Source organism: Rattus norvegicus, chromosome 9, assembly GCF_021556685.1.
Source record: "Rattus norvegicus strain SHRSP/BbbUtx chromosome 9, alternate assembly SHRSP_T2T, whole genome shotgun sequence".
Lineage (NCBI taxonomy): Eukaryota > Metazoa > Chordata > Mammalia > Rodentia > Muridae > Rattus > Rattus norvegicus.
Genome location: NC_141542.1, coordinates 29,603,239 through 29,630,629, shown reverse-complemented (window position 1 = coordinate 29,630,629; position 27,391 = coordinate 29,603,239). Strand labels below are relative to the sequence as shown.

General features: G+C 51.7%; 2 protein-coding genes and 1 long non-coding RNA gene across 6 annotated transcripts in view; 1 reads left to right on the top strand and 2 right to left on the bottom strand.

The window, feature by feature from the left end:
- Positions 1–367: 367 nt before the first annotated feature.
- Srf (serum response factor) lies at positions 368–9,681 on the bottom strand. Of its 2 annotated transcripts, NM_001109302.2 has the most exon segments (7): positions 368–2,724; positions 2,892–2,968; positions 3,309–3,500; positions 4,378–4,497; positions 5,004–5,265; positions 6,985–7,251; positions 8,801–9,629. In NM_001109302.2, coding segments are annotated over 7 exon segments (1,515 nt in total). In that variant the 5' UTR covers positions 9,302–9,629; the 3' UTR covers positions 368–2,628.
- Positions 9,682–9,892: 211 nt separating this feature from the next.
- LOC120094784 (uncharacterized) lies at positions 9,893–14,098 on the top strand. Of its 2 annotated transcripts, none has more exons than XR_015629399.1 (4): positions 9,893–10,083; positions 10,188–10,294; positions 10,648–10,892; positions 13,449–14,098. It is a non-coding gene; the product is annotated as an uncharacterized LOC120094784 (long non-coding RNA). The 2 variants fall into 2 exon arrangements; XR_015629398.1 differs by lacking the exon at positions 13,449–14,098 and adding an exon at positions 10,966–11,370.
- A 3,570-nt stretch (positions 14,099–17,668) lies between these two features.
- Ptk7 (protein tyrosine kinase 7) overlaps positions 17,669–27,391 on the bottom strand; it is a 66,315-nt gene continuing 56,592 nt past the window's right edge. For both annotated transcript variants that reach the window (NM_001395741.1, XM_087565093.1), the window contains 6 exons: positions 26,881–27,036; positions 25,887–26,119; positions 24,794–24,874; positions 21,530–21,681; positions 19,412–19,590; positions 17,669–18,666 (listed from right to left, as the gene is read on the bottom strand). In NM_001395741.1, coding sequence (NP_001382670.1) covers positions 18,506–18,666; positions 19,412–19,590; positions 21,530–21,681; positions 24,794–24,874; positions 25,887–26,119; positions 26,881–27,036 — 962 coding nt within the window. In that variant the 3' untranslated portion in view covers positions 17,669–18,505. The remainder of the gene's footprint in view (positions 18,667–19,411; positions 19,591–21,529; positions 21,682–24,793; positions 24,875–25,886; positions 26,120–26,880; positions 27,037–27,391) is intronic.

Genomic DNA, 27,391 nt, shown 5'->3' with positions numbered 1-27,391 from the left:
GCAAAGCGGCGGCGCGTGAGTGGAGCATGCGTATTAGCTGCGGGAATCCGCAACCAGTCTTTCCCAGATAGTTCGGTGTGTGAAGCATCCTGCGCTTCACCCGGTCCACCTTCCTCTTCCACCTACCACGGCACCCCACCCCCATTCCTGGATTGAACAGTTCGAAGCACACGGCAGCTAGGGGCAGATTTTTTTTTTTTTTCTTTTTATCGGAGCTGGGGACCGAACCCAGGGCCTTCCGCTTGCTAGGCAAGCGCTCTACCACTGAGCTAAATCCCCAACCCCTAGGTGCAGATTTTAAGGGGTTGTGTTCCTTCCTCCCTCCCGATGCTGAAAAGATCCCAAAGATACAGGCAAAGACCCCAGTCTGTGCACAAAAATGATACATTTATTGAAAGAGTATTTTTTTTTAATACAAAAGAAAGCTCTGTACAGAGGATGTGACCATGTCCACTATTCCTGGGTCGACATCCCAGGAGAAGTAGAAACCACGGATATTTCCACACATACTCCACAGTCACACATATATTCACTCAGACACAGGCACACACACACCCCCAGAGCCACTTAGGAAGGGAAACACCAAGGGTTGCTGCACATAGAAATGCCACCTCAGTCCTGACAAACAGGTTCTCCCAAGGCCACAATCACACAGCACACGTTGTGGTAAGCACTTTGCCTGATTCACTCGCCCTGGCTCTATCTTTTGTGAGGAGGAATCAACACCCCCTCCGGTGTTGGGGGAGGGGCCGTGAGTGGGTGGCAGTGGAGGGAAACAAGAGCAGAGAAGGGGGCTGGGCAGTTACAGACCTGAGTCCCAAGCTCCCCAACTCTGGCCCTGGTTTACCATGCCCCAGTCTTGAAAGCCACCCAAATGCCCCAGCTATTTCCAGGAGAAAGGCCAGAAAGGTGGCATCCCAGCTGGGGAAGACAGCAATGGGGATTAGAGGTTAAGGGGGCTCTCAAACTTGTCAGCAGATCATCCCCACTATACCTAGGCTATGCATAATACCTTCCCCTACCCCTTCACCTAACCACAGAGGCAGGCTTGTTCCTACTGAAGGCAGTAGCAAGGGGTTAGTGACTCCCTACCCCAACTGCCCCCCTGAAAAAGCTCCTTTAATGGATACAGGTGGTTTAGGCTGGCTCTGACACAGGGTAAAACACCCTCCCCTATGCTAGCCCACCCTCAAGGTCCCCAAGGGGACTTTAAGGGGGTGGGGCATGGCCCTGTACAAATTACATAAATACTGAGGTTACACTTAGAAAAATAAAGTCATTTTCTTCAAGGCTTTTTGTCTTAATTTAAAAAAGTTACAGTAGCTGCTCACTCCCTGGGAGAGCTGCCCACATCTGGCTCCCCGTTGCTGCACTCAGCCCAAGAGCTGCTCCTACTTCTGACCCCCATTCCTGTGTCTCCCTACCTCCCAAACCCCATCCTGCTCACTGCAACTTGGGCCCCAGGTAGCTGCGAGCCTGGGGGAGCACAGGCTGCAATGACCATGCTGTGGCACAAATGAAACCAGTCTTCTCTACCTGACCCTCCCACCCCACCCTCCCCACATCTGCTCCCCCTCTTCCCTCCTCCTCACAGCAACCCTAGAGGGCAAAAGAGGCCTAGAACTGTGGGTCACCCTCCCACCCCCTTTCGTGGCATGGCCTGAGGGGCCCTTCCCCAGCTTTCTCCTGGAAAGAACCCAGGATATGGTACAATCTCAGAATCTCCCACACAGACACTGGGGACCCCAGCTCAAGGGGTGGCTGTCCCCAGGGGCCCAGACAGTTCTAGGGAGCCCAAAAGCATCCCCAGGAAAGGGGAGTTTGGGCAGGGAGGGGGATGAGAAAAACGCCATTAAAAAAAAGTTAAATATTTTAAAAATATATATTTATAGATTTGTTTTCACTTCATCTCCTCAAATAAAAAGTTCAAAATCAACTTTTAAGTAAAGCAGCTGGGAGAAGGGGGAAGACCAAGGGGAGGAAGAGAACGCTAATAGTGGTTCCCTTCAACCCAAGAGCCCCTGGAGGTCCATGGGAACAGAGAGGCAAGGCAGGGCAGGCGGCCCCAATAACCTGCCCAGTGCACAGGCCCAGCTGTTTCAGGAGCTGAAAGGGGCAGAGGGAGGCGGTGTGAGGGAAGAAGTCCCCATCTCTCCCAGCTGGCTCCCTGAGGGGCAGGGGCAGGGCTCTTTTGTCCCAGGCCGTGGCAGACACAGAGCTAACCAGAGGTCGCCAAAGAGGCTGGAGAGAGGGCCCCAACACTTCCTCAGAGGGGACCGCTGTGCCCAGTCCCACAGAAGGCCTGTGAGTGGGAGGTGGGCACGGTCCCATTGGGTAAGCTAATACTCAGAGCAAACATTGAGCCAGGCTGGCAAGGGGTCTGAGGAGGGAGGAAAGCCCCACCATCAACAGCATGACAGGTAGAGCAGGAGGGGAGCTGGGAAGACAGGGAAGGGCAGGCAGGCCGTGTCTTTGGCTGGAGTGAGAGGGCATTGTCCTGTGGCTGCCCACTCCTTCTCCCCGCCTCCCTCCTTCGGCCAGTCAATGTGTGTGTAAAGAAACCGTGAAAAGGCAACAATAAATAAGTGGTGCCGTCCCTTGGGCCATCTGTCCAGGGTGGCGGGCGGATCATTCACTCTTGGTGCTGTGGGTGGCGTCCAAGTTCACCACCTGTAGCTCGGTGAGGTTGCTGCTGCTCCCAGCTTGCTGTCCTATCACAGCCATCTGTAAGGAAGGAGGAGTTTAAGGACCGGAGAGTGGATGTGGACATGCAGGCTCAGGCGCCCCCTGCTGGCCTGCCATTCCAGCACAGGCCTAACAGACAGGGTCCCTGGCTAGGGAAGACTGGCTGAGTGGACAGGTAGGACAGATAGGAGGTGCGTCCACCTTACCTGGTGAAGCTGAACGGCAGAGACAGGGATCTGCACGGTCCCAGACGGTGCTGTGAGGAACACCTGAGGGACACCACCTGCATCAGAAAGCACAGGAGAACTCACTCACTTGCTCAGGAGGAGCCAATAGTCACAAGTGACTGGGAAGCCTCAGACATGTGCCCAAGGGTGTGTGCCCCAAAGCGTCTCACGCAAAGCATGAGGGTGCCTGTAATGGGAGGGTTTACATGCGCATGAGTGTCCAAATGAGGAAGGGCATTGTCCACTGAGCGTGAGCATGTCCAAGTCTATGCGTTTGTGCAGGAGAACGTGTGGGCACTGGGAGAGGGAGACGGGGGAGCTGGGGCACTCATGTGAGTGCCTATGAAAGGGAGAAATAAATGGTCCTTCTTTCTTCAGCCTCGGCCCTTCCCTCACCTGGCTCCTGGACCTGGCTGTGGGACACCTGCATGGTGGATGGTGCCTGAGAGAAGGCATTGAGCACGGTGAGGCTGCCATCAGCCAGGCCCGAGGTGGGGGCATACATCACTGCATGGGGACTAGGGTACATCATGTGGCCACCCACAGTTGTGGGTACAGACGACGTCATGATGGTGGCGGGCAACGTCACTGGAAAACACAGACACACATCAGGGAGCTGACCCCTCCTGGCATCTCTCTCTCATCCTGCCCCAGGATTCCAGCTTCAGGATCTTTGTCACGTCCTATGTCACAAGTTTGTCAAAAGTTTGTTTCTCTGCTCCTTGTCAACAACAACAATAAAGCCTAACTTTTCCTTCTGAGCACAACAGCTCACTGTTCTCCTGTGGGATTGTGTATCCATCAAAGTCTCTGTTCACAGAACCTAGGATCCCAACGATGACCCTTCTCCCAGGAAAGTCCAGGCAGTCTCTTAGGAACTCCGCCGCTCACATCCCCTCCTCTTCCTAAGCTTACACCTAGCAAGTTCATCCTTGAGACAAGCACATCTCAAGTGTTAACCTGGGAACTTACTGAGGTGCAGACTCTGACTCACTGGAGATCTTGCGTTCCGCCCCTCCCCCCTCCCATTCCCAGGAACTCCAGTCCCTAGACCAGAAGGGACTCAGCTAATGTGTAATAAATAAAGTTGGAGCGACAGTGGCTTACATGTGGAGTTCACTACAACTCCTGAAAAGACCAACAGCAGCTGAGAGGAACTGAGCTGTGTGAGACCTACAGTGTCCCTCCCATGTGTGATAACTGCACTTGGTCCTCCCTGATTACTGAACAAATAGTTTTTCAGTGGCTCCTTATTTCTTCTGATTCCCCACTGCAGGGCTGGCTGGGTTCAGACCTCAGCTGAACTCTACTTTCTTATAAGGATGAGGTTGAAAACCCCAGTTTCTCCTCAGGAATCCCCTGGAGTCCTCGGTGCAGGAGGCATGCTGCTAAGGACCCACTCCTAGGCTTCCTGTGAGAAGGCAGGACATTGGGGATGGGGGAGGGCAGAGGCAAGGAGTTATACCTGTCCCGCTGGAGGAGGTCTGCGTGAGGTCTGTGCTGCTGTCACGAGAGGGAGACGCTTGCTGTGGGGCCTGGTGCACATGAATGGCCTGCACAGGGACCTGCTGGGCCACTGCCCCACCTATAAGACACAGTGTTTTACTTGGCTCCAGCCTGTGCAGCTGTCACCTTCACACACACTGGAGGACCATATCCCAGAGTCCCGCACACTGGCTCCCAACTCCTGTCCTGTTCCCCTGGGACCTGAGGAAGGTCCACATGCTCTGAGTGACTGAAGTGACTTCCCTCCTCCTCCTGTCCTAACCTCTGCTCCTCCTTCTTCTTCAGCAGACCCAGTGCTAGCCTTAATCCCTCAGGGCCAGAATCTGCCCCGGTCACAGCACAAAGGTGGGAGAACTGTCTCCACAGCAGTGGAGGTGCAAGGCAGCCAGCAAGACCAGTGCAGAGATGAAACTGAGACCCCGACAGCAGGCATCTCACTGGGCAGAGATTGTCTTCCGAAGGCTCTAACCCATGTTTCCTCCTTGTCAAACGAAGAGGTTCTCCTTGGTGCTATCCCTGACATCACTCTGAACATCTCAAATTGTCCCAGAGAGAACAAACCTCTCCCTGCCCCTTGTGACTCACCAGGCATGAGAGTGAAGCTGGTAGGCAGCTGCATAAGGCCCCCAGAGGAGACAGGGCCGCTGCCTGTACTCTTGAGCACAGTCCCGTTGGCACTGCTGACAGCACTGGGGCTGACACTAGCAGACACTGGTGCCAGGTAGTTGGTGATGGGGAAGGAGGGGCCGCTGCTGACTTGCATGGTGGTAGAGGTGCTGGGTGCTGTTTGGATTGTGGAGGTGGTACCCGGCAGGTTGGTGACTGTGAATGCTGGCTTCAGTGTGTCCTATACCCAGAGGAAAGATGGAGCAGTGAGCTTATCCCTGCAGTAGCTTTGTGTGAATTGAGAATTCAGGCTCAGACCCGTGTTTCAGTTAAACCCTAGTTGAAACTGCACCATGCAGGCATGAAGCTGATGCTGGCATGGTGGCAAGGCCTGGAACCCAGCACCTGGGAGGCTGAGGCAGAGATGGCCATGAGCTCAAGGCCAGCTGAGTCTACAGTGAGACCCTGTCTCAAGGTCTACACATTAAAGGCATAAGCCTGCTGTGATGGCATATGCCTATAATCCCAGCACTCAGAGGGCAGAGGCAGGAGGATCTCAGTGAGTTGGAAGTCAGGCTGGTCTACATAAAAAGTTCTAGGATAGCCAGGCCTACATAGAGATACAGTGTCTCAAAATAAGGAATGAATATTACAAAACAAACAAAAATACAACTACTTAACTCACAGGTTGTTAAGAAGATTAAACATTCTTAAAACCACTTAGAGAAAAGCATCTGGCTAAAACCAAGATAAAAATAGACATTTCCAGCTCTTAGAATAAAAACCCCAGTGCATTCTTTGTTTGCCCCAGTGAATTGCACAAATCTGGTCCGTCTGTTTCTAGCTCTGGCAGTGACTGTCTTGGTGACCCTGAGATAGTCTCCCCTGTTACTCATTTCCTCTTTGACAAACGAGTGTTGGACTAATGCTCTCTGTAAAGGATTCCTCCAGCTCGGGACTGCCGGACTTTAACGCAGGGCCTGGGATTTTCAAAGAGCATAATGCTGGAGAGGGCTCACGAAGGTCTGACAGGAAGCACTTCAGTCAAAGATCAAACACCAAGGGACTTACCCAAGTGCATAGAAATGAGGCCTACCCACACCTGTCAGTGACTGCAGATAACAGGTGACTGGAGGACTGACTCTCCGAAGGGCGAAGGGGGCCTATGTTCTTAAGAGTAGTGAGGAAGAAGCCAGGGCTAGCTAGAGAACCAAACCACCAGGCCAGAGATTCCTGACTTGAGGCAGAGGATTCAAAAAGCAGGGGTGGGTCAGACCGAGATGTTTGCTAAGCAACTGTCCCCAAGACCGTTGATTGGTAAAGGCGTTGCTAAGGCAAACAGTGCCGCTTCCTCCCATTGGCTAGTTGTTAAGCACCAGAAGGCGGAGCTCCGCAAACAGCAAGCAGGAAGACCCGCCCCTCTCTCCTTACCGGGAATAAGGGGGAGGTGTAACTAGAGCTGGCATCCTCAGTAGCAAGCCAATGCTCTTCCTAAACAGCCCCGGCCTAGGTATCCCGAACACCCAGTATAAGGCTCACTACTAAGGTAGTCCCTTGCCCAACCTGACTTCCTGCTTGGCAACAGTAGCGGGTTCTCAGGACCCTGGCCCCGGAGAGCTCCCTTCCTATTCCCAGCCTGCCAGGAGGGCAGGGCCAAACTACACCCCCGCCCCCAGCGGGGAGACAGCTGGCGGGAGGAATGCAAAAGCCTTGCCAGGCAGGCGGGCTGCGGGCGGGAGGCCGGCGTGGAGCCCGAACCGGCCTTATATGGGCACGGAGGCCGCCCGCTTATCTAGTGGGACAGCCTCCTGTCAGGAATGGAGGATGGACACCTGTCTCCTAGGATAAGGAACACTAACCTGGCCCCACTCCTCATCACTAAGAGTGTCTATGTACCTGTGTTAGTCCAAGAAAGGAAAGGGATCCCCCCGCCCCCCACATAGGTGACCAAAAACCACACCTTGGTTTCCCCACTGCTGTCAGATTCCGACACCTGGTAGGTGAGATCTGGCTCTTCAAAGCCAGTGGCACTCATTCTCTGGTCTGTGCTGGGGTCTGAGCGGGGTGGAGAGTCTGGCGAGTTGAGGCAGGTCTGAATCAGCGCCTTGCCGGTCTCACTGGTGATCATGGGCTGCAGTTTGCGGGTGGCAAAGGTATACACATGGCCTGTCTCACTGGCCACCAGCAACAGCACCTGTGTCCCTGTCAGCGTGGACAGCTCATAAGCCTGGGGAGTTGGAGGAGATGGGCAAGTCAGCGACGCTTTTCCTCTCTACTTCCCTGGGGAAAACTGTACGGTGATCTCTAGTGCTGACTCCTAGGATGACCTTCATCCAGAGACTGTAACAGGGTCCTATCTAGATAGCTCAAGGTGAGCTGGGAGCAGAGAAACCACGCATGTCCTGTAAGAAGCAGGCCCATTGCCTGCAGATATCCCAAGCAAACAGGAATAGCTTCCAGCAGGGATTGAGCATATAACCTCAAGGTGGACACACAGCCACAGCGGGCTATCCCCTAACACTGCTGGTGTATGCTTCCTCCTCACTGTCACAGGGGCAGTGAGGTCCCTACCACACTAGAACTCACACATCACATTTGTGGTAACAGCCACCTAACTGCCAAACTGCCCATGTTCCCTGCCAGAAAACTGCACAGGCTCTAACCTGTTGCCACAGCCTAACTTCTTTTACCCTGTAACACAACACTGCCCTTTTCTTTCCCCTTGGGATGGAAGGATAAGAAAGGAGGAAAGGTACTGTCTACCTTTTCCCAAAACCTTCTCCATGGTGATCAAGGGTTACTGATAAGAGAGAGCACCCAAAATGGTGAGAGCTATATTTGCAATAGATACTCTGCTATGAGAGCCCCAGCGAAAATGCACAACCCACCTTGGAAGCACTTGCAGCTTCGGCAAGGAACAGATGACAACACTGGTTCCCACCCAGGTTGTAGGCGGTTTCCCAGTCCCTCTGCTTCCACCCCTTCCCATCTCCTAGACTCCAAGACGTCTCCTATCACTATCCTGTCACTTTTGATAAGCTATCAGCTGGCAAGTGGTACCTCTACAAATCTCCCTGACTTTCCCCAACATTCCATGCACTGATTTGCTCTAGAGCTGGAAGCCCTACCTGTCCCAAAGGCCAGCGATTCTGCAGCGGGCCCTGGGGCAGCATGAGATTTCCACAGAACGCAACGGAAGACACATGGCCAGGGCGGGACTTGGTCCCAGCTTGCTGTTCCTCAAGGCAGTAGCAGTTCTCCCGCCTAGCTTCCTCACCTGGTTCCTAACCCTGCCTGTCCTTCATGCCCGCACAACTCTAGCGATGCCCACATTTCGTCCCACTCAAGCTCTCTCACTGCTGTCATCCAACTCCTGCCTCCTCATCTCCAAACCTTCTGCTCCCTTTTCCACCGCCCTTCCCGCACACCGGGACACAGTGGATCTGTTGATCCCCGCGTCTGGTTATCCAGCTTCCTGCCGGCCCCTGTTCACTCCTGTACTCTTCCAGGACCCTCTGTCCCCCGCGCGCTGGTCACTCCCACCCCGGCGCCTTTGCCCAGGATTCCGGACGTTCGCAGCATCTCCCCTCTCCCCATATTTCCCGGGCGGCCCCTCCCCTTTCGCCCGGCCTGGGTACAACCATCCCCTCCCACACACCTCCTGCGGACTAGCCCGCCTCTCACCTCCGCCTCAGCTCTGTCTCGCACCCGGGCTACCTTAGAGCTCACCCACCCTTCAGGTCCCCCCGGGGCGCGCCAATCTCCGGCTCCTGTACCTTCTTCATGATGCCCGTCTTCCTCTTGCTGAAGGTCGTGTAACGCCGCAGCTTGTTGTCGATGAACTCCATCTTGATCTTCACGCGGCCCCGGGTCTTCTTCCCCGGCTTGGCCCCGCTCACCGCGCCGCTCACCGGTCCGTAGCCTCCGGCGGCCGCCGCCGCCGCCTCAGGCCCACCGACCACCACACCGAGCTCCATCTCGCTCAGACTCCGCTTGAGGCCGCGCCGCTCGGCGCCCAGCTCCTCCTCCTCGCCGGACTCAGAGTCGCCCTCGCTGCCGCTGTAGAGGGCCCCGGCGGTGGGCGCTGCTGCTGCTGCAGCCTCCCGCTCCAGACGACCCGGGCCGAGCCCCGCGCCGTTCCCGGGGACCCGGCCCCCGTTCGCCCCGCGAGTCCCACCGCTGCCGCCCGGCCGCCCCGTCGGGGTCCTGTTCAGGCTGCCCCCCAGGGCCGAGCCCCGGCCCAGAGCCGCCGCGGCCCCAGCTTGGCTCGGTAACATGGCGCTGAGTGCAGGAGGGCGGACAGGCAAGTCAGCGAGGAATCGGGGCCGCCGCCGCCATCGGCTTCCCGGTTCCACCCGGCACTCCCGCTGCTGCTAAAGCCGCTGTCGCTGCCGCAGCTGCGAACCCGGGGCCCCTGCACGCCCGGGCCGACCTGGGCCCTCACTTTCCTGCCCCTATGGCCGGGGTTGCCCCAGGCCGCGCGCAGCGCCCCCTGTCCGTGTGCCGGGGAGGCGCGCCCTGCGGCCGTCAGCGTCCCCCGCGGGGCAGGGGCTGCTGGCCGCGGCCGAGACCGCGGGTGGAGGGGGCCGGGACCACGCGCTGGCGGCGGAGGTATCCCCCAACCCTTCCCCCCCCATATAAAGAGATACAATGTTTCCTTTTATGGCGAGGCCGCTCCTTATATGGCGAGCCCCAGCGCCCCCGCCCCATTGGTCCGCGCTTCCGGCACCTCCGCTCCCCATTGGCCCGAAGGGGAGACTTATTTGCATAGACATACCGAACTCGCTGCTGTCATCCCGCGTCAGACCGCGATTCCTTGGGGGGGAGGAGCCAACTCCTTAAAGGAACAGTGGAGCGGAGCCAGTTCCGCCCCCCTGTGTTGGAGAGTAGTGGATTGTTGAAACTCTCATAGAGGAAACCTGGAAGAGGACTGGAGGGCAGAAGAGGGAACCCCTGAATGGATTGGGGTTTAAAATAAATGAGAAAAAATACTTCCTAATTCCAGCGAAGGGGTTCAGGGATAGATTGGAGCGTTTCTCCCACCACTTCCTGAGGGAAGGTAAAGTGGTTGGAGCCGAGGGAACTTGTGTTTCGTCTCCGCTACCCCAGCGGTTCCACTCGTTCCCCTACTACACACACTTGCCTTTCCCTCTCTTTTCAAAGGATCAACACTTTCCCACAAGTCTGGCTGCGAGGTCACATCGTTCATCATCCTCTACACTGGAGGTGGAGGGGTGTCTTTGGCAGACACACATCTGGAGGAGGAGGAGGTACGGGGCGACCTCCCATCCACGATGGGGGCAGGGCGGAGAGTGAGAGGTCAGTGAAGACTTCCAGCTGCGCCTGTGCTGAAAGAGAGGGGGTGGTCTCGAGGATAAAGCAAAGGCCTGAAAGTACAGCGGGATAGAAAGTTTAAGCAAGGGAATGTAATCGACATTCCAGGTCCATAGGAGGATTTTTTTAAAAAAAGATATAAAGATTAAAACGTGGGTGTTACAAAGCCCAGGTTAAGGGTCTGAGAGTCTGAGTCTTTCTTCCAAGATAGAGAAAATATCGTGGACTTCTATGTTACTGAAACTATTTAAATCTGACCGGACTGTGTGGTGCACACATTTAATTCTAGCTATTCCGGAGGCTGAGGCAGGAGGATTACCCCGAGTTCAAGTCCAACCTGACCCACATAGTGAGCACCAAGCCAGCCCAGGACTACATAGCAAAACCCAGTCAAAAAGAAAATTATTCAAACGTGGTTAAGAGTTCTGGCTGCTCTTCCAGAGGACCTGGGTTCAATTTCCAGCACCCACATGGCAGCTCACAGTGGTCTTTAACTCCAGTTCCAGGTGATCTGACATCTTCAAAGACATACATGTAAGTAAAACACCAGTGCGCATTAAATACATCTAAAAAATTATTCGAATAAAAAGTCTGTCTACCTTTGCAGGCCTGTGCATGCAAACAAGTGACCTGGGTCCCTTCTCTGGTGTCGGTACTTGTGCTGGCTGGTTTGCTGTCAGCTAGACACAAGCTAGAGTCATCAGAGAGGAAGGAGCCTCTGTTGAGGAAATGCCTCCCTGAGATCCAGCTGTAGGGCACTTCCTCAATTAGTGATCAATGGAGGAAGCCCAGCCCATTGTGGGCGGTGCCATCCTTGGGCCCCGTGGTCCTGGATTTTATAAGAAAGCAGGCTGAGCAAGCACGGAGAGCATTGCAGTAAGCAGCACCCCTCCATGGCCGCTGCGTCAGCTCCTGCCTCCAGGTTGCTGTCCTGCTTGAGTTCCAGTCCTGACTTCCTTTGGTGATGAACAGCGATGTGGAAGTGTGAGCTGAATAAACCCTTTCCTCCAGACTGGCTTTTTGGTCATGGTGTTTCATCACGGCAAGAGAAACCCTAAGACAGTGTCCATCCCTCAGGTTCTGAATACAGATTTTAAGGGGGCAAAGAGTAAAGAAAGTCACAGCAGTGAGCGGTCTGTGGCTCAGTCATAGGGGCTACAATGTGTCAAGTCGCCCCAATCTGTGGACAAACATCTGGTGCGCTTAATGAAATGGGTTCCTTTCAGTGTTGTGAGGATAAAGAGATCGATTGGTTCCTTGTACTGCTAGCAACACAAGTTTTTGAACAAATAAACTAGCTAGATGGGGTGGCTCAGTCTTGCAAGACCCAGGAGGATCTCTAGAAGGGCTAGCCTTAGTAATATAATAAGTAACACACCCAAATACACACCACACACACACACACACACACACACACACACACACACACACACACGAGATTAAGGACTGAGCCAAAACCTTAAGGGCCTGAGTTCAAACCCCAGAACTCCTGTCCAAAAAAAAAAAAAGAAAGCCAGCTTTGGTGGCACATGCATGTATGTTTCAGTGCTAGGAGGAGACAGGCAGACAGCTGCCCCCCTACACACACACACACACACACACACACACACACACACACACACACACTCACTCACACACACACTCAGGCTGCCTCTACCCGCAGTCTCCATTTGAGTGAGAGACCCATCATAACAATCTAGTGACATGACTCTGGGTAAAGGCTCTTACTGCCAAGCCTAATTACTGAGTTCAAAATGGTTACTGAGTTCAAAATGGTGGGTAAAGACCCATCTCTTGAAAGTTGTCCTCGGTACCTACACACCCTGTAGTCCATGTGTTCCCATACACAGACACAAGTACAACATGTAATAAACAATTTTAAATAAAAACAAACTGGCCAGGCACACCTTTCGCTCCAGCACTCTGAATGCAGAAGCAGACAGATCTCTGAGTTAGAAACCAGCCTGGTCTGCAGAGTGAGCGCCAGGTCAGCCAGGGTTACACGGAGAAACCCTGTCTCGCAAAACCAATAAATGAATGAGTGAATTGATTAATTAATTTGGTGGACAGATTCTGTGGTGTGACTGTCAAAGCTGTCCTATGGCTGCTGCACTCACCCATATGGCCAAACCACAAAGTATCAAGTATCAGTCTCAACGATCACAGGCCGGTACTGAATTCTCTGTGTGGCTGAGGAAGACTTTGAACGCGTACTCCAATGGGCTGGAGCCACCACACCCAGTTTTAGGATTGGCACAGAGAACTCCCATCTGGGCTGGGTGTGCTGGAATATTCCTGTAACTCAGGCGCTCAGGAAGTAGAGACACACCAACGTCTGTGAGTTCCAGGCCAGCCAGGACTACAGGACTACATCGAGAGACTCTTTCTCAAAACACACACACACACACACTCGCACACTCGCACACTCGCACACACCCACCAGCCACCTTTGTTTGCATTATCTATAAGCTGAGCAATATTTATTAGTACCATTTTTATAGGTCAGGAGGGTGGGAAGATTGATTTTGTCTGCTTTGTGTTTGTGCTGGGTGACAATGTCCGCTGCACTGTTTACTATGAGTCACGGTCCAGAAGACTCAGGAAATGCCAAGGGGTTTGTAATATAGCATGTGCATACATGTACCAACACATATGATGTAGGTTTAGTCACTAGGTCTCCGAAAATAGGGGCTCCTCATCCCCATTTCCCGAGAGTGTTTTCTTCCCACTAATTTGCACCACAGGCATCTAAATACGTAGAATGCATTAGCAAGGGGCAGAATAGGTCTGATAACAGAAGTAGGTTCTGGAAGGGTTCAAGGGCCACAGATAGAGCAGGGATGGGGTGGGGCAGGAGCCCAATGTGAAATCCACGACCCCGCGGTTTCATCCCACCTGGCTTCCAAAGAATTCTGAGTCCTGTACTGTGGGGCAGTTCTCCATCTCAGCGGAGCACCACGGAAGGAATCTGGGGTGACACTACCCTGTCCTCAGATTTCCATCCAAGGTGCTGCTCTTTCTCCTGGTTGTCTGGGTTGTGTCACAGCTTTCTTAGGATGACCTCATTCACACTAACTCCTGTCACCACAGGAAAGGAGGGGGAGTCTCAGGTCCACACCATGCCAGATGACTGCGGATTCGGGAGCCACAGCCATTGTGGTATAAAATCAAAGTCGGAATTATACTCTGGAGAGATGGCTCAGTGGTCAAGAGCACCCGCTGCTCTTAGAGAGAAACTGGGTTTGGTTCCCAGCACCCATATGCCAGCTCACAGCCATCTGCCACAACCAATTATTGGGCATACACTCTTCTGGTCTCTGTAGGCATCAGGCATACATGTGGTGCACTGACATACATGCAGACATAATGTCCATGCACATACAAAAAAAAAAAAAAAAACAAACCTCTTAAAAAACGGATTCATGGGGTTGGGGATTTATCTCAGTGGTAGAGCGCTTGCCTAGCAAGCACAAGGCCCTGGGTTCGGTCCCCAGCTCCAAAAGAAAGAAAAAAGAAAAAAAAATGGATTCATTGGTGTGGGAGATTTAGCCAGGAGACCTGCCTAGCCAGCCCAAAATATAGCAGGTCTAGTGGTATATACCTGGAATCTCAGGGCTCCAGAGGTGAAGGCAAGAGGATTAGGGGAAGAAGTTCAAGGTTATCCTTGGCTACATGGCTTAGAGACCAGCCTGGAGTATATGAGGCTCTGATCTAACAATAAAACTTATAGATGTGTTCCATTTGGATAATATAACATTTATTTTGTGTATAAAAAATACATTATTACATTTGTGTGTGTGTGTGGTGTGTATGTATGTGTGGGGGGTGTGGTGTGTGTATGTATATTGGGGTGTGTGGTATATGTGTTTGTATGTGTGTGTGTGTGGTGTATGTGTGTGTGTGGTGTGTGTATGTGTGTGGTGTGTGTGTATGTGTGTGGGGGGAGGGTGTGTGTATGTGTATGTGTGTGATGTGTGTGTGTATGTGTGTGGTGTATGTGTGTGGTGTGTGTGTATGTGTGTGGGGGTGTGTGTGTATGTGTATGTGTGTGATGTGTGTGTGTATGTGTGTGTGTGGTGTGTGTGGTGTATGTGTGTGTGTGTGGTGTGTGTGTATGTGTGTGGTGTATGTGTGTGGTGTGTGTGTATGTGGGGGGGGAGGGTGTGTGAATGTATATGTGTGTGATGTGTGTGTGTATGTGTGTGTGTGGTGTGTGTGTGTGTTTTCACCTGTGCATGTATGCACATCATAGTATGCAGGAGTTGGCTCCACATGGTGGCTCACAGTTCCAAGAGAGAGCCAATGGTTGCTTCTGGCCCCTCGGGCACCAAGCATACACATGGTACACAGACAGATACATATACAGATAAACACCCAAACACAAAAAATGAATCAAAAGAAAATTAAATGCCGATCATGGACTGGAAAGGGCTCAGTGGTTAAAAGTGCTCACTGCCTTTCTAGAGGATCGGAGTTGGGTTCCCGGCATCCATGTTGGGTGGCTTACTAGCTACAAGGAATTGAGCACCCTCTTCAGGAGTCTGCATTCACAGGTGCACAAACACAGACGACAACAACAACAACAACACACACACACACACACACACACACACACACACACACACACACACAAGTAATACAAGTAAGCCTTGACTCTTATTTTTATTTCGTGTGCATCGGGGTGTTTTTGCCTGCGTGTGTGTGTAGATGTGTCAGAGTCTCTGGACCTGGAGTTACAGACGGTTGTGAGCTGCCATGCGGGTACTGGGAATTGAACGCAGGTCCTCTGGAAGAGCAGCCAGTGATTGCTGAGCCATCCCTCCTGCTGAGAAAGTAAATCTTTAAATGATTGACACGGGGCTGGAGAGACAGCTCAGAAGTTAGGAGCACTGGCTGCTCTTTCAGAGGACCTAGGTTCAGTTCCCAGTACCCACATGGCGGCTAACAGTACTCCAACTCCAGGGGGTCCAATGCCATTTTCTGGCCTCCGAGGGCACTGTACACACACATGCAGGCCACACACCCATATACAAAACAATTAAATTAAAAAGTGCCTTTAATCCCAGCACTTGGTGAGGAGGAGCAAGAGGCAAGTGAATCTATATGAGTTTGAGGCCAGCCTGACCTACATACCATGTTTCAGGACTATATAACAGACTATATATTTTTCATGAGGAAGTAGAGGGTCTTAGTTGTGACAGCAAGTTACACAGGGAACTGAAAGGAAACCCATGTGCACAGGAAAATTCTGGAAAGCCGTGCCTCAGACACTAACAATGCTTAGCTCTAGCCTAGGTTGGAAGCAATAAGAACTAACATACTTTATGTAGGTGCCTACCATCGGATGTTTTTGACAACCAGAATTACATTTTGATGTATTTTTTTTCTTTTATATTCAAGCAAAACTGAGGAAACTGCACGGAGCTGAGTTAAGTGGATTTTGATGCTGGCTGCATAGAAAACCAGGAAGATTTTTAAATTGGGCATAGTGGCACATGCTTGTCATCCCAGCACTGGGGAAGTAGAGGCTGGCTCATGAGGAGTTCAAGGCTAACCTCAGACCGTGCTTGAGGTCCTGTCATGCACAAACTAATAATAATAGATATTTTTGGGGTTTGGGTATGGTTGAATCTCCTAACACTGGTACCCTTCAGAGATAAGAAAGCTAGTGAAGAGAGATAACCTCTGATTCGGTCCAAACAGGCAGAGGAAAGGACAGAGCGTCAAGAAAAATTGGCGGAGTGTGAGATGAAATCCAGGGTGAGATGATCTGGCAGGGTGCTTGCTTTTGTGTAGCTGAAGATGGCCTTCAACTTTTTTATTTTTAATTAAAAAGATTAGCTTTCTTATTATTTCGTTTATGGGTGGTCTTTTATGCTTGTATGTCTGCGGAGTTGCAGACAGGGTGAGTGGGTATTTGGGAATTAAGTCTGGGTGCTCTGGAAGAGTAGCCAGTGTATACTATTAACAGCCGAGTCATCTGGAAGGTCTCTGCCCTACCACCCCGATTCTGGGATTACAGGACTATATACCTCATGCCTGATTTATGTTTGTGGACCAAAATTAGTGCTTCATACATGCCAGGAAAGTATTCTATTAGCTGAATGGTTTGGGATTTTCTTCCCCACTTCTTTTGACAGACTATGTAGCTCAGGCAGGCCTGGGCAGCTCTAATCTTCCACCCTCTGCCTCCTAAGGCACTTTTCTGATACATACATACATACATACATACATACATACATACATACATACATACATACATGCATAATCCTAGTATTTCATAATACATATATGTGTGTATGCATAACCCTAATATATATATTAGGAAATATATATTAAAAACATATATTATAAATGTAAGTTATCTATATAAATATATGTCCTAATATATATGCATGCATTTTATGCAGTCATTAAAAATATATATGTATTTACTTAATTATACTAAAGATTCATCTTATTTATATTGGTGTTTGGCCCAAATGTGTTTGTATATGTGCCATGTATGTGCCTGGTACCTGAAGAAAGAGGGCAGGGCCTAATATTCTAGAATTAGAATAAGAGAAGGTTGCGAGACCCCATGTGGGTCTGTAAGAACTGAACCCCAGTCCTCTGCAAGATCAACAAAGAGGCGATCTTAACCAATGAGCCATTTCCCGGCTCATTTTGGGTGGGAGTGAGTGGTTCAAGACAGGGTTTCTCTGTGTAACAGACCTGACTGTCCAAAACAGCTTTGTCAACCAGGACTGCCCCTAACTCACAGAGACCCACCCGCCTCTGCCTCCCGAGTGCCTGGATTAAGGGTGTGCGTCACCATAGACCAGCTCCCAGCTCACTTTTAATAGTGTTCTTTTTTTCACGATTTTTATTTCATGTGTGAGTCTGTTTTACCTGCACATAAGTATGTGTGCCTGTTGCTTGCTTCTGGCCACTGGTGCCAAAAGAAGATGCTAGATTCCCTGAACTGGAGCTACAGCCAGCTGCAGTCTTTGCAAGGGCAGCCAGTGCTCTTAGTTAAAAGCCACTTCTCCAGCTCCCTGCCTTCCTAGTTTCATAGTCAGGGACTCAGAGCCTGACTATGTCACTGTCCCCTTTTCTGGCCTGAATGGCAAAGACTCAGCGGCCGCCACACAGGTAGGAGCGGATTGAGACATCTGAGAATGGGAGAGCAGAACCAGCATCTATGGGATCGTCCCATACACGCCCTACTCGATGTCAAGAAGTCACACTGCCCCTTCTGATCGGCAAAGAGAAGGAGACAAAGAACCCCATTCACGAGCAAAGGCGGTGAGAGTCTAATAAACAAGCTGTTTAAAAAAAGGCTTCTTTATTGAGAGCAGCGAGTGTAAAAAACAAAACAAAACAAAAACAAAACCGTAGAACAAACAAACAACAACAGTAAGTAAGAGTATGAGGCAGGGGTGGCCCTCCCTCCCTACTTCCTCTAGGGCCCACCCAGACCTCCCCATGCCCACCCACCCCACGCTGCAATTACATACAAAGGCCGCCCAAGGTGCATACAAAAGGGGCGGGTTATATAAGTGTCAAAAGCTCCCGAACACTTCATCTGCCAGGCACTTAGGGTGAGGAAAGGAGACTGAGCCAGGGGTCTGGCTTAGTGTGCACAAGCCCACGGTGGGGAGGACTCTGCTGCCGTGCCCTTCATGACCTGCTAGGCGCCCCCAGGTGGGACCCATGGGCCAAGAGGCCCGTTGGTCCTGTGTGCCCAGAGTTATCCTGGAACTTTGAGTATATTTGTGTATTAAAGTCCCCCACACCTAGTCAGCCCCAGCCCAGCCCTCCCCATTGGCAGATTAGTGACAGAGCTGGACCTGGCCAGAAGTCTCAGGCCAGAAATTGGGGTTACCTGAGGTACCCATACTGTCCCTGATAAGGGAAGGGGTCGCAAAGAAAGATGCCCCCAGCCCATGGTCTTAAGTCACCCAGCCTGGGTTTGAATCAGCCTCCCCAGTGGCTGAGGCAAAGAGAAACGCCTAGGCACTGCCAGCCCTCAGCAATGCCTGTTGTGCTTGGGCAGGGACCCCAAGGCCAAGAACAGGGTTATCTTGCCCCTCATGCTGCAGGCTCCCCTCAAGAGGGGTTCTTCCCTGCCCGCGCCGTCCTGAGGGACAGCCTGTGAGGCTCCCTCACTGCTTGCTGTCTGCAGGGCCATCTCCCAGGGTGCTAGCGATCTCGCTGAAGGAGGGCCGGTCCTTGGGGTTCAGGGCCCAGCAGCGTTGCATCAGCCGGTAGAGCTTAGACGGGCAGCCTTCGGGCTGCGGGAGCCGAGCCTTCCCAGCCTGCAAGTCTGTGGAACACACAGCGTAGCATTAGCCCAAATGTTTAATGGCTTGTCAATACCTGCTGGGGCGTGCGGTCCCCATGGCATTGGCACAAGGACTGGTCTGCCCTGGGGAGGACTGGTCAGTGATGGGTGAGCGGGTACCACATTTTAAGAGTATGGCAAGGATCTTAGAAGACAAAGAGAGAACTGTCTTCCCAGTTCTCTCCGGCTGGTAGCAGGGTCCTGTTGGAGCTCAAGCAACCTGCAGCTGAAAGGGACACTGGAGATGAGCAGCTTAACCCAGTAGGGAAGTCTCCCAACAGGTTAATTTTGAGTTTTGCAGAACTAGGGATTGAACCCAGGGCTTCTCATATGCTAGTCACCGGCTTTATCATTTCCCACACAGCTTGAGCCTGCTTTCCAGTATTTTAAAAAATGACTTATTTATTGATGTGTGTTGTGTTGTGTCTGTATATGCACATGTACGTGTGTGTGCGTGCATGTGCACGTGTGTACACAAACTACACCCTGGGAGAGCTGCTTCTCTCCTTCTAATCTCCTTCCACTGCGTGGGTCCTGGGGATTGATGGCACAGCTCAACCTGCTGAACCACCTTACCGACTGTGTCTGCAGAGTTTTCACACCCGGAGAGGTCCTATCGGCAGGACTGCTAAGCACCAGCGGAGGGAGGCTCGCTAGCCCTGGAGGCCAAGCAGGCAGAGGTGGGATGGGGAAAGGTGAGGGTCGGATCAGGGGCACAGCTACTTACCCGCCAGCACCTCATCATCTCCCTGTCCACCATGGGGCATCTCTCCATGAGTGAACACTTCCCACATGAGCACGCCAAAGGCCCAGACGTCAGACTTGGTGGAGAAGTCACCCTCCAGGACAGCCTCTGGGGACATCCAACGCAAAGGTACCCAGGCCTGGCGGAAGTGGTAGTATTCACTGCAACAGAGAAGCGACACAGGCTAGGTCAGAGAAGGCCAAGGCCTAGGAGCCCAGCCTCATCTCAAACTAGGATTCCCCCGGCGGGGCCAGCCTTTTCCAGAGAAGACATCGAAGGACTCGGGAATCCGTATGCTAAGCGCAGAGGTGTGCTGGGTTAACTCTGGATGTGGACCCACTTGAGTGAGGTTTGATAGTTTAAAAATTCCAGTAAGAGGGGTTGGGGATTTGGCTCAGTGGTAGAGCGCTTGCCTAGGAAGCGCAAGGTCCTGGGTTCGGTCCCCAGCCCTGGGGGGGGGAAAAATTCCAGTAAGAGGTGGCTGCAGAGATGGCTCAGAGGTTAAGAGCACTGGCTGCTGGTCCCAAGGCCTCAAGTTCCACTTTCCAACCTTGATAACTCTATTTCCAAGGTGTTTGAATCTTTCTTCTGGCCTCTGAGGACACTCAGTACACTAGTACACAGACATACATGCAGACAAAATAGCCATTCAAATAAAATTATATATATATACATATATATATATATACATACTCCACACATACTCCATTTAGAGGGTTTGGAGAGATGGCTCGGAGGTTAAGAGCACTGGACACTCATCCAGAGACCTGGGTTCAATGCCCAGCACCCAAACGGCAGCTCATAATCACCTCTAACTCCAGTTCCAGGGATCTGAGGCCCTCTCCTAACCTCCTCAGCCACTAGGCACATATACACAGTGCATATATACGCCTGCTGGCAAACACCCACAAAAGAAAAACAAGTAAATGTAAAGAAAAACCAACAATAACAACAACAACAACAACACAACCCAGGCCTGGTGCTGCAAGCCTGTAATCCCGGCTGGTTGGAAGGCTGAGGCAGGGGCATCACGAGTTTAAGGCTTACTTAGGCTATAGAGTGAGTTTAATACCAGCATGAGAAGCTCAGCAAGATCCTGTTTCAAATTTTTAAAGAGGGATAGGGCTGTCTGTGAGACCTTGGGTGTGATCCCAACGCTGTAAAAGTAAATAAACAAGAAATAAAAAATATGAATAGAAATTAAAAAGTAGAAAAGGCCTTATTTATTACTGATGAAGTATGGCTGAAGCGATCGTTGGGAAAACTGGGGTGACCTGAAACTGGGGTGACTGGGAACTCCCCCAAGGTGGCATCTACAGGCAATCTAGAACATTCTCTGACCACAATGGACAGGGTCAAAGGCTCATGCTTCATTGTTCCTGAATTAAAAAACGTACAGAGGAAGTGACATGCACGGTTAATGACATAGAAACTAACTATAAATACTATTTTTTTAAAAGATTTATTTATTTATTATATATACTGTAGCTGTCTTCAGAAACACCAGAAGAGGGCATGGGATCTCTTTACAGATGGTTGTGAGCCACCATGTGGTTGCTGGGAATTGAACTCATGACCTCTGGAAGAGCAGTCGGGTGCTCTTAATCACTGAGCCATCTCTCCAGCCCTATAAATACTCTTTTTTACCAACCTATAAACCCAAACCATTCTAGGTTTATAATATTGGGTTGTCTTCTGTTTGGGGGTTTGTTTGTTTGTTTTTCTTTTAGTTTTATAAGACGGGGTCTCCCTGTGCACCCCTGGCTGTCCTGGAACTCACTCTGTGGACCAGGCTGGCCTTGAACTCACAGAGATCTACCAGCCTCCGCCTCCCGAGTGTGCCCACTCCCCGGCTTACAATACTTGTTTTTTAATCACTATAGCAGATCCATAGCCAGCAGCTACTTGGGGCCACTTCTGGGACCTGTTGTGCCTTTAGAAAGCGGATGGTTAGGCTTTAGTCAACCCTCCCACCTCACCCCACCGTTCTGCTAAGCAGCCATGCAGCCCTTTACTACCCCCTTCACCAACCGCATCTGCCCTGTCTCTCCCAGACCCCCTTGGGAAGGAAGGGACGCACGTGCCCCGAAGCCCTTCTACCTGTTGTATACATCCTTGCTGAGGCCCAGCGCGGACACCTTCACCTGCCTCTGGGCGCTGACCAGGCAGTTGCGAGCAGCTAAGTCCTTGTGCACAAAGCGGTTGTTGGACAAGTGTTCCATGCCCAGGGCCACCTGGGAACACAGGGCCACCTGGCGAGAGAGAACAGCTTGTGAGCACAGCCCAGGACTAAGGATCAAGGGGACCACCTGTCACACGACCCTTGTCTCCGTTACTCCAGGTATCCCTGGAGTGCTGCTTAGGAAACCTCAAACACCACAACCTCCGCTACCTTCTCCAGAAGAGAGAATACAGAGGAGGCTGCTTCACTAGGCTGTTTGAAGGTTTAACTGCGTGAGATGAAAGGGTTGTGGAGACCCTAAGTGGGTTCTCCCTCAGTGGGGGCAGTGTCTGCTGCTGTGCAAGCATGAGCACCTGAGCTTGGATCTCATTACCCATGTAGAGGGCTCACTGGCCGGCTGGGCTAGCCAATCAATGAGTTCAGTGAGAGGCCCTGAATCAAAAAATACAGGTGGATGGATCAGGCCTTTAACCCTAGTCCTCAGGAGACAAAGGCAGAGCCATGTATCAGATCCCCTGGAGATGGGCTTATGGGCAGTCTAGATGCAAACCGCTCACCATTCTGAGTTCAGAGAGCCAAACTCAAGTCCTCTAGAGCAGCAAATGCTGCTGAGCCATCGCTCCAGCCCTGCACGGTCAATGCACTGGACAGACACCAGGCCTGCACTAAACGTTAAGCATAAAAGCTCCTGGTAGAATACACCAAGGCTGGCCAAGACAGGATTCCTGGCAAGAAGGCAGACTCCAAGCGCGGGTGGTGGCATACTAGGCGGTATGCCTGGAGAGTCTGAGGCCAGCCAGGTCTACAGAACAAGTTCCAGGACGGCCAAGGCTAAACTATACTCAGAACAAGTCAGTGTCCGAGAGAGCTAAAACTTGTAAAAAACTGTTCTTGAAGAAGGGGTCATCGTGACGGAGGTGCTCTGTGCTATAGCAAAAGTCACAGAGCTGCCCTCTGACCTACATACACATACAAATGTAAACGTGAGAGTACTGGTAGACAGCCATGAATCTGGGCTCACAATGGCTCAGCAGAGAGATAAAGGCACTTGCCACCAAGCCTGACGACCTGAGCTTGTTATCTGGAATGCACACGGTGGAAGGAGAGAGCCAACTTCTTTAAGCTGTCTTCTGACCTCTACAAGCAGGCATGTATGCAGACACATACAGAAATACCAGTAAATAAATACCAATGAATGTATGCTTTTTTTTTTTTTAAAAAGAAGACATGGGGAGGGGAGGTGGTGGCCGTGGCGGCTAATGGAGGGATGGCTCAGTGGTTAAGAATAGTGTCTGCTCTTGCAGAGCTCCAGGGTTGGGTTCCCAGCACCCACGTGGTGGCTCACAACTGTTTATAACTCCAGTTCCAGAGAACCAGCTAACTGATTGCTTCCTCTACCATAAAGTTTCACTCAGGACCCCCAAGGGAGGAGTCATCAACGACAAAATGCAGTCATAGAAGAACAAAGCCAAGATGGCGGCTGGTGAGGTGGCTGCTGGGTAAAGGCAAGCATGAGAGCCTGCAGCCCACACGAGGGTGGGAGGGAAGCGAATCCATAAAGCTGCCCTCTGACCTACTTACACATACAAATGATAATGGTTAACTTCTTCCCCTTAGATTGGCGTGAGCTTCACTATACAACACACTTTACCTTCAAAGTCTGGCGATGCTTGTGCCACTGTCTCCAGGGTGCTGAGACTACAGGTCTGAGCCACCACATCTGGCTAAATCTGCATGATTTAGCATGATTTAGCATGATTTTTCGGAGCTGGGGACCGAACCCAGGGCCTTGCGCTTGCTAGGCAAGCGCTCTACCGCTGAGCTAAATCCCCAACCCCCGATTTTCTTAAATTTTAAGATTCATTTTTAATGGTATGTGTGTCTGTCTGTGTGGGTGTCTGTCTTTGAGTGGGTCTCTCTGTATGTCTGTCTGTGTATGGGTCTCTTTGTGTGTGTCTCTGTCTGTACACGAATCTCTTTGGTGTGTCTATGTGTGGGTCTCTCTCTCTGTCTGTCTGTCTGTCTGTCTGTGCCTAGGTTTGGACATTTGCATGCAGGAGCCAATGGAGGTCCGAGGTCTCAGATTACCCTGGAGCTGGAGTTACAGGAGGTTGTGGGTCACCTAACTGGGGTGGCAGGAACTGAACCTGGATCCTCAGGAAGAGCAGTAAGCTCTCTTAACCTTTGAGCCACGTCTTTCAGCCCTCAGTCTGGATCTAAGTGCTGTCCTACGAGGGTGTGTATGGAACCCAGTCTCTGAAAACGTCCTCATCCAACTGAAGGCTACATGCAAGAGCTCATAGGACAGTGTGTGGTGGACTGCGATGGCTGTCAGAGCGCCTGGGGACATGCCATGACTCCCTTCCTGTCCTCCTTTCTCATGTGTGTTTCGGAGTCAGGGTCTCACTATACAGCACAGGCTGGCCTCAGACTCACTAGACAGAATGTGGCCCAAGGCCGTTCTTTGCCGCAGCCTCCCGAGTACTGCATCACAGACACTAAACACCGTGCTCAGCTGTCAGCTTGCCTCTGTCCCTGTCCCAGCCACTTACCTTGATCCTCTCTCCTGAAGCCATCCCCTTCCTGCCATTCAACTACTTCCTGTCCTTGAGAACTGAACTCAAAGGCTCTCTCCGTCAGGAAGCCCTCTTTGTTAACCACAGCTGTCTGGCTACCTAAGAACCTGGATGTCTTCCACATCTCTCACCGAGGCCTCCCACTCGCTTCCCGTATGTGTCATGCTTCGAGTCCTTCAGTCTGTAAGGCCATAGTCTCCACACACAAGTTAAAGAAACCTGCCCAAGGCCACGCCCAACCCAGCAGCCCGTGGACTTGGATGCTGCTGCTGCTTTTGCTGTGAGCCTTGGGCACGTGGGTTTTGCTCTCCCAGAAGTTAACAATAGAGACAAGGGCCTGAGCAGCTGCCTCCTCTGTGAAGCCAGCATGACAACATCAAGCTACTTGCAGACTACAGAGCTGGAACAAGCTACTTAATCTCTCGAAGCCTCAGTTTCTTGGTCCATGAAATGGGGACAGGAACACACTGCAGGGGACTTCTGTGCTAGCAAACACAGGTGACGTACTTACATAAGGCCTGGCTCTCAAGTAGTATTGAGTAATGGAAGCTGGAGGGTGCCCTTGCTTGTGGCAAACTCTGGGGGATTCTCCCACCCTGACCTTACCTTCTGTTTGGTGCTGAGGGGCTGTGACTTCAACTTTTCATCCTTGTTCTTGGAAATCCTCAGGAACTGTTTGAGATCTCCCTGAGGGAAGGGCCAAACACCTCTGTTAGTGAACAGCCCAGCTATGGGCTCTGAAGCATCAGACCGAGCTTGCAGAGTCCCTGCTTGGAGACAGTGACAAGCCCTGACCTGAATGTGCACGCGCACATGCACATACACACACACACACACACACACACACACACACACACACACACCCCCTACTAAGACACATACTCACTCTAAGACACACACACACATTCCCTAAGACACACACACACTCGTTACTAAGACACAAACACACACACACACACACACTCCCTACTAAGACATACACTCCCTCTAAGACACACACACACATACTCCCTACTAAGACACATACACACACACACACACACACACACACACAACACACCTAACAGAAAAGTACAATGCTCAGAAGACTAAGAACATCTCCTTCCCTGATGCTCTACAGCAGCAGTGTAAAGACCAAGAAGACCAGCATCTAGCAAAGATGGGGAAAGCAGGAACAGGGGTGACCACAGGAACGATAACTTGGTGGACAAGCTGGTGATCAGGCTGATACCTGAGCCAGGAGAGGAACTGAGTAAGGGAAAAAGAGGCAAAGAGCAAAGAGAGAAAAGAAAGAAAAGGGGAGAGGGCTGGGGGGGCGGGTAAGGAGGTAGGAAGGAAAGAGAAAGGGAGGGAAAGGAGACAGGAAGGGAAGAGAGAAGGCCGGTCAGGTTCTGACAAGCTTGTTTTCAAGTGGTGGCAAGTTCTGAGCAGAAAGAAGAAACAAAGCAAAGAAAACCAGTTGGCAGGACCTGAAGGACATCCAGGCAGGGTACAAAGAAGTCCCAGATCCTAAGACTGAACTCCAGAAAGATTGGAGGAGCTGAACAGATAGGTAAAGGCGGGGTGGGTGGGTACCAGAGAGCTGGGAGGGCAGGTTGCTCAAGTGTCAGGAGGCAACCTTTGTCTGCGACCACTAAAAGCCAAGACCTCTGTGGTGCCCTAGCCCCAGAATCCTCTCCACTGACACTCCACAACATACCAGGTCCACATACTCCAGCACCATGTAATGGGGCTCAGCCTCCCGGCACAGCCCCAGGAGCCGCACCACGTTGGCATGGTTCAGTTTCCCAAACATCTCAAACTCCCTCCGGAAGTCCAGCTGCTGCTGCTCGTCCTTGTTCTGCAGGCTTTTCACAAGCACCAGGGTCTCTGTCGCGCCTTCGTCTAAGCCCTGAGCCTTTGCGAGGAACACCTCCCCGAACTCGCTTTTCCCTGTGGGTAGAGATTCATGTTGGCAGAGGAAGGCGCTGAGAGAGAGAGACGCAGCCACGGCCTTTCTTGTGACACAAGCTTTTGAGGCACCCAAGCCATCAGGCAGGGGAGCCATTTCTCCAGCCCCAAAAGTTTTGATATACTTAAAAACAAACAAAAAGCTCAGAACGAATGTATACTTTCTCAAAATTTTTTCCTAGAATTAACTTTAGTTCTTTTTAAAAACATTTTCAGGAGTATCAAGGAAATAACACTTGGGGGCTGGAGAGATGGCTCAGCGGTTAAGAGCACTGACTGCTCTTCCAGAGGTCCTGAGTTCAATTCCCAGCAACCATGTGGTGGCTCCCAATCATCTGTAATGGGCTCTGATGCCCTCTTCTGGTGTACAGACAAACCTACAGATGGAGTATTATACATAAATAAGTAAATTTAGAAAGGAAGGGAAGGAGGGAGAGAGGGAGGGGAGGAGGGAAGGAGGGAAGGAGGGAGGGAAGGAGAGAAGGAGGGAGGGAGGGAGGGAAAGAGGAGGAAGGGAGGGAAGGAGGGAGGGAAGGAGAAAAGGAGGGAGGGAGGGAGGGAAAGAGGAGGAAGGGAGGGAAGGGTGGGCTACAAGGATGAGAGCAGGTGAATGGGGTGTGACTAACTCATAGGGGACAACCTGACCCTGCTGTCTCCAACATGTTAGATTTGGGACATATCGGAATCCCCTCAGTCCATTGTCCTGCAGCAAAGTTGGGGCGGCTGAGGGCAAGGTCACATACCCAGAGTGGTGATGGGCTGCAGGCTGGCCCGAGGGAAATGCATCTTATCGCCAGTGCTGTGGCGCTTGTTGGTGGCTGTAGGGCCAGAGCCCAAGCTGGTCAACGCCACTTCTTCCTGGATCTCTGCTGACGGCTGTCCATTCTGCAAAGGCCCACCTGGGAACAAGGGGTCAGGGGGATATCTAAGACGGACACCCTGCATATTGCAAAGAGCTCAGTTCCCATGTCCTGTGTAGTGCTTTGTATTGGGTCCCCTCGTTTGTCCCCACCACCACCACCTTGCTCCTGCCAACTTGAGTCCAATCGCACACAAAATAGCTATTCCCACAGATGACCTGATGGGGCTTGGGGGGTGGCTGCAGACCCTGGGTGTGACCATTTGTTTATGCAGGCGATTAGGAGATATGAAATGAGCTTGGTGTAGGACTCTAATCTCAATCACTGGACCGGAATGCCATATCCACACAGCTGTTTGGTTCTTAGCGGACCCCTTGTATGCAAAGGGCAAACC

Coding starts and splice junctions, on each gene's coding strand:
- Srf (XM_087567214.1), bottom strand. CDS start 9,301: ATGTTACCGAGCCAAGCTGGGGCCGCGGCGGCTCTGGGCCGGGGCTCG. Junction 5,266..6,984: donor ACAGCAGTGGGGAAACCAAG/GTGTGGTTTTTG, acceptor CTCTGGGTATAG/GACACACTGAAGCCAGCATT. Junction 2,969..4,377: donor GACCTCCTCCAGCGGGACAG/GTATAACTCCTT, acceptor TTTCTGATGCAG/GTGGTGTCCCTCAGGTGTTC.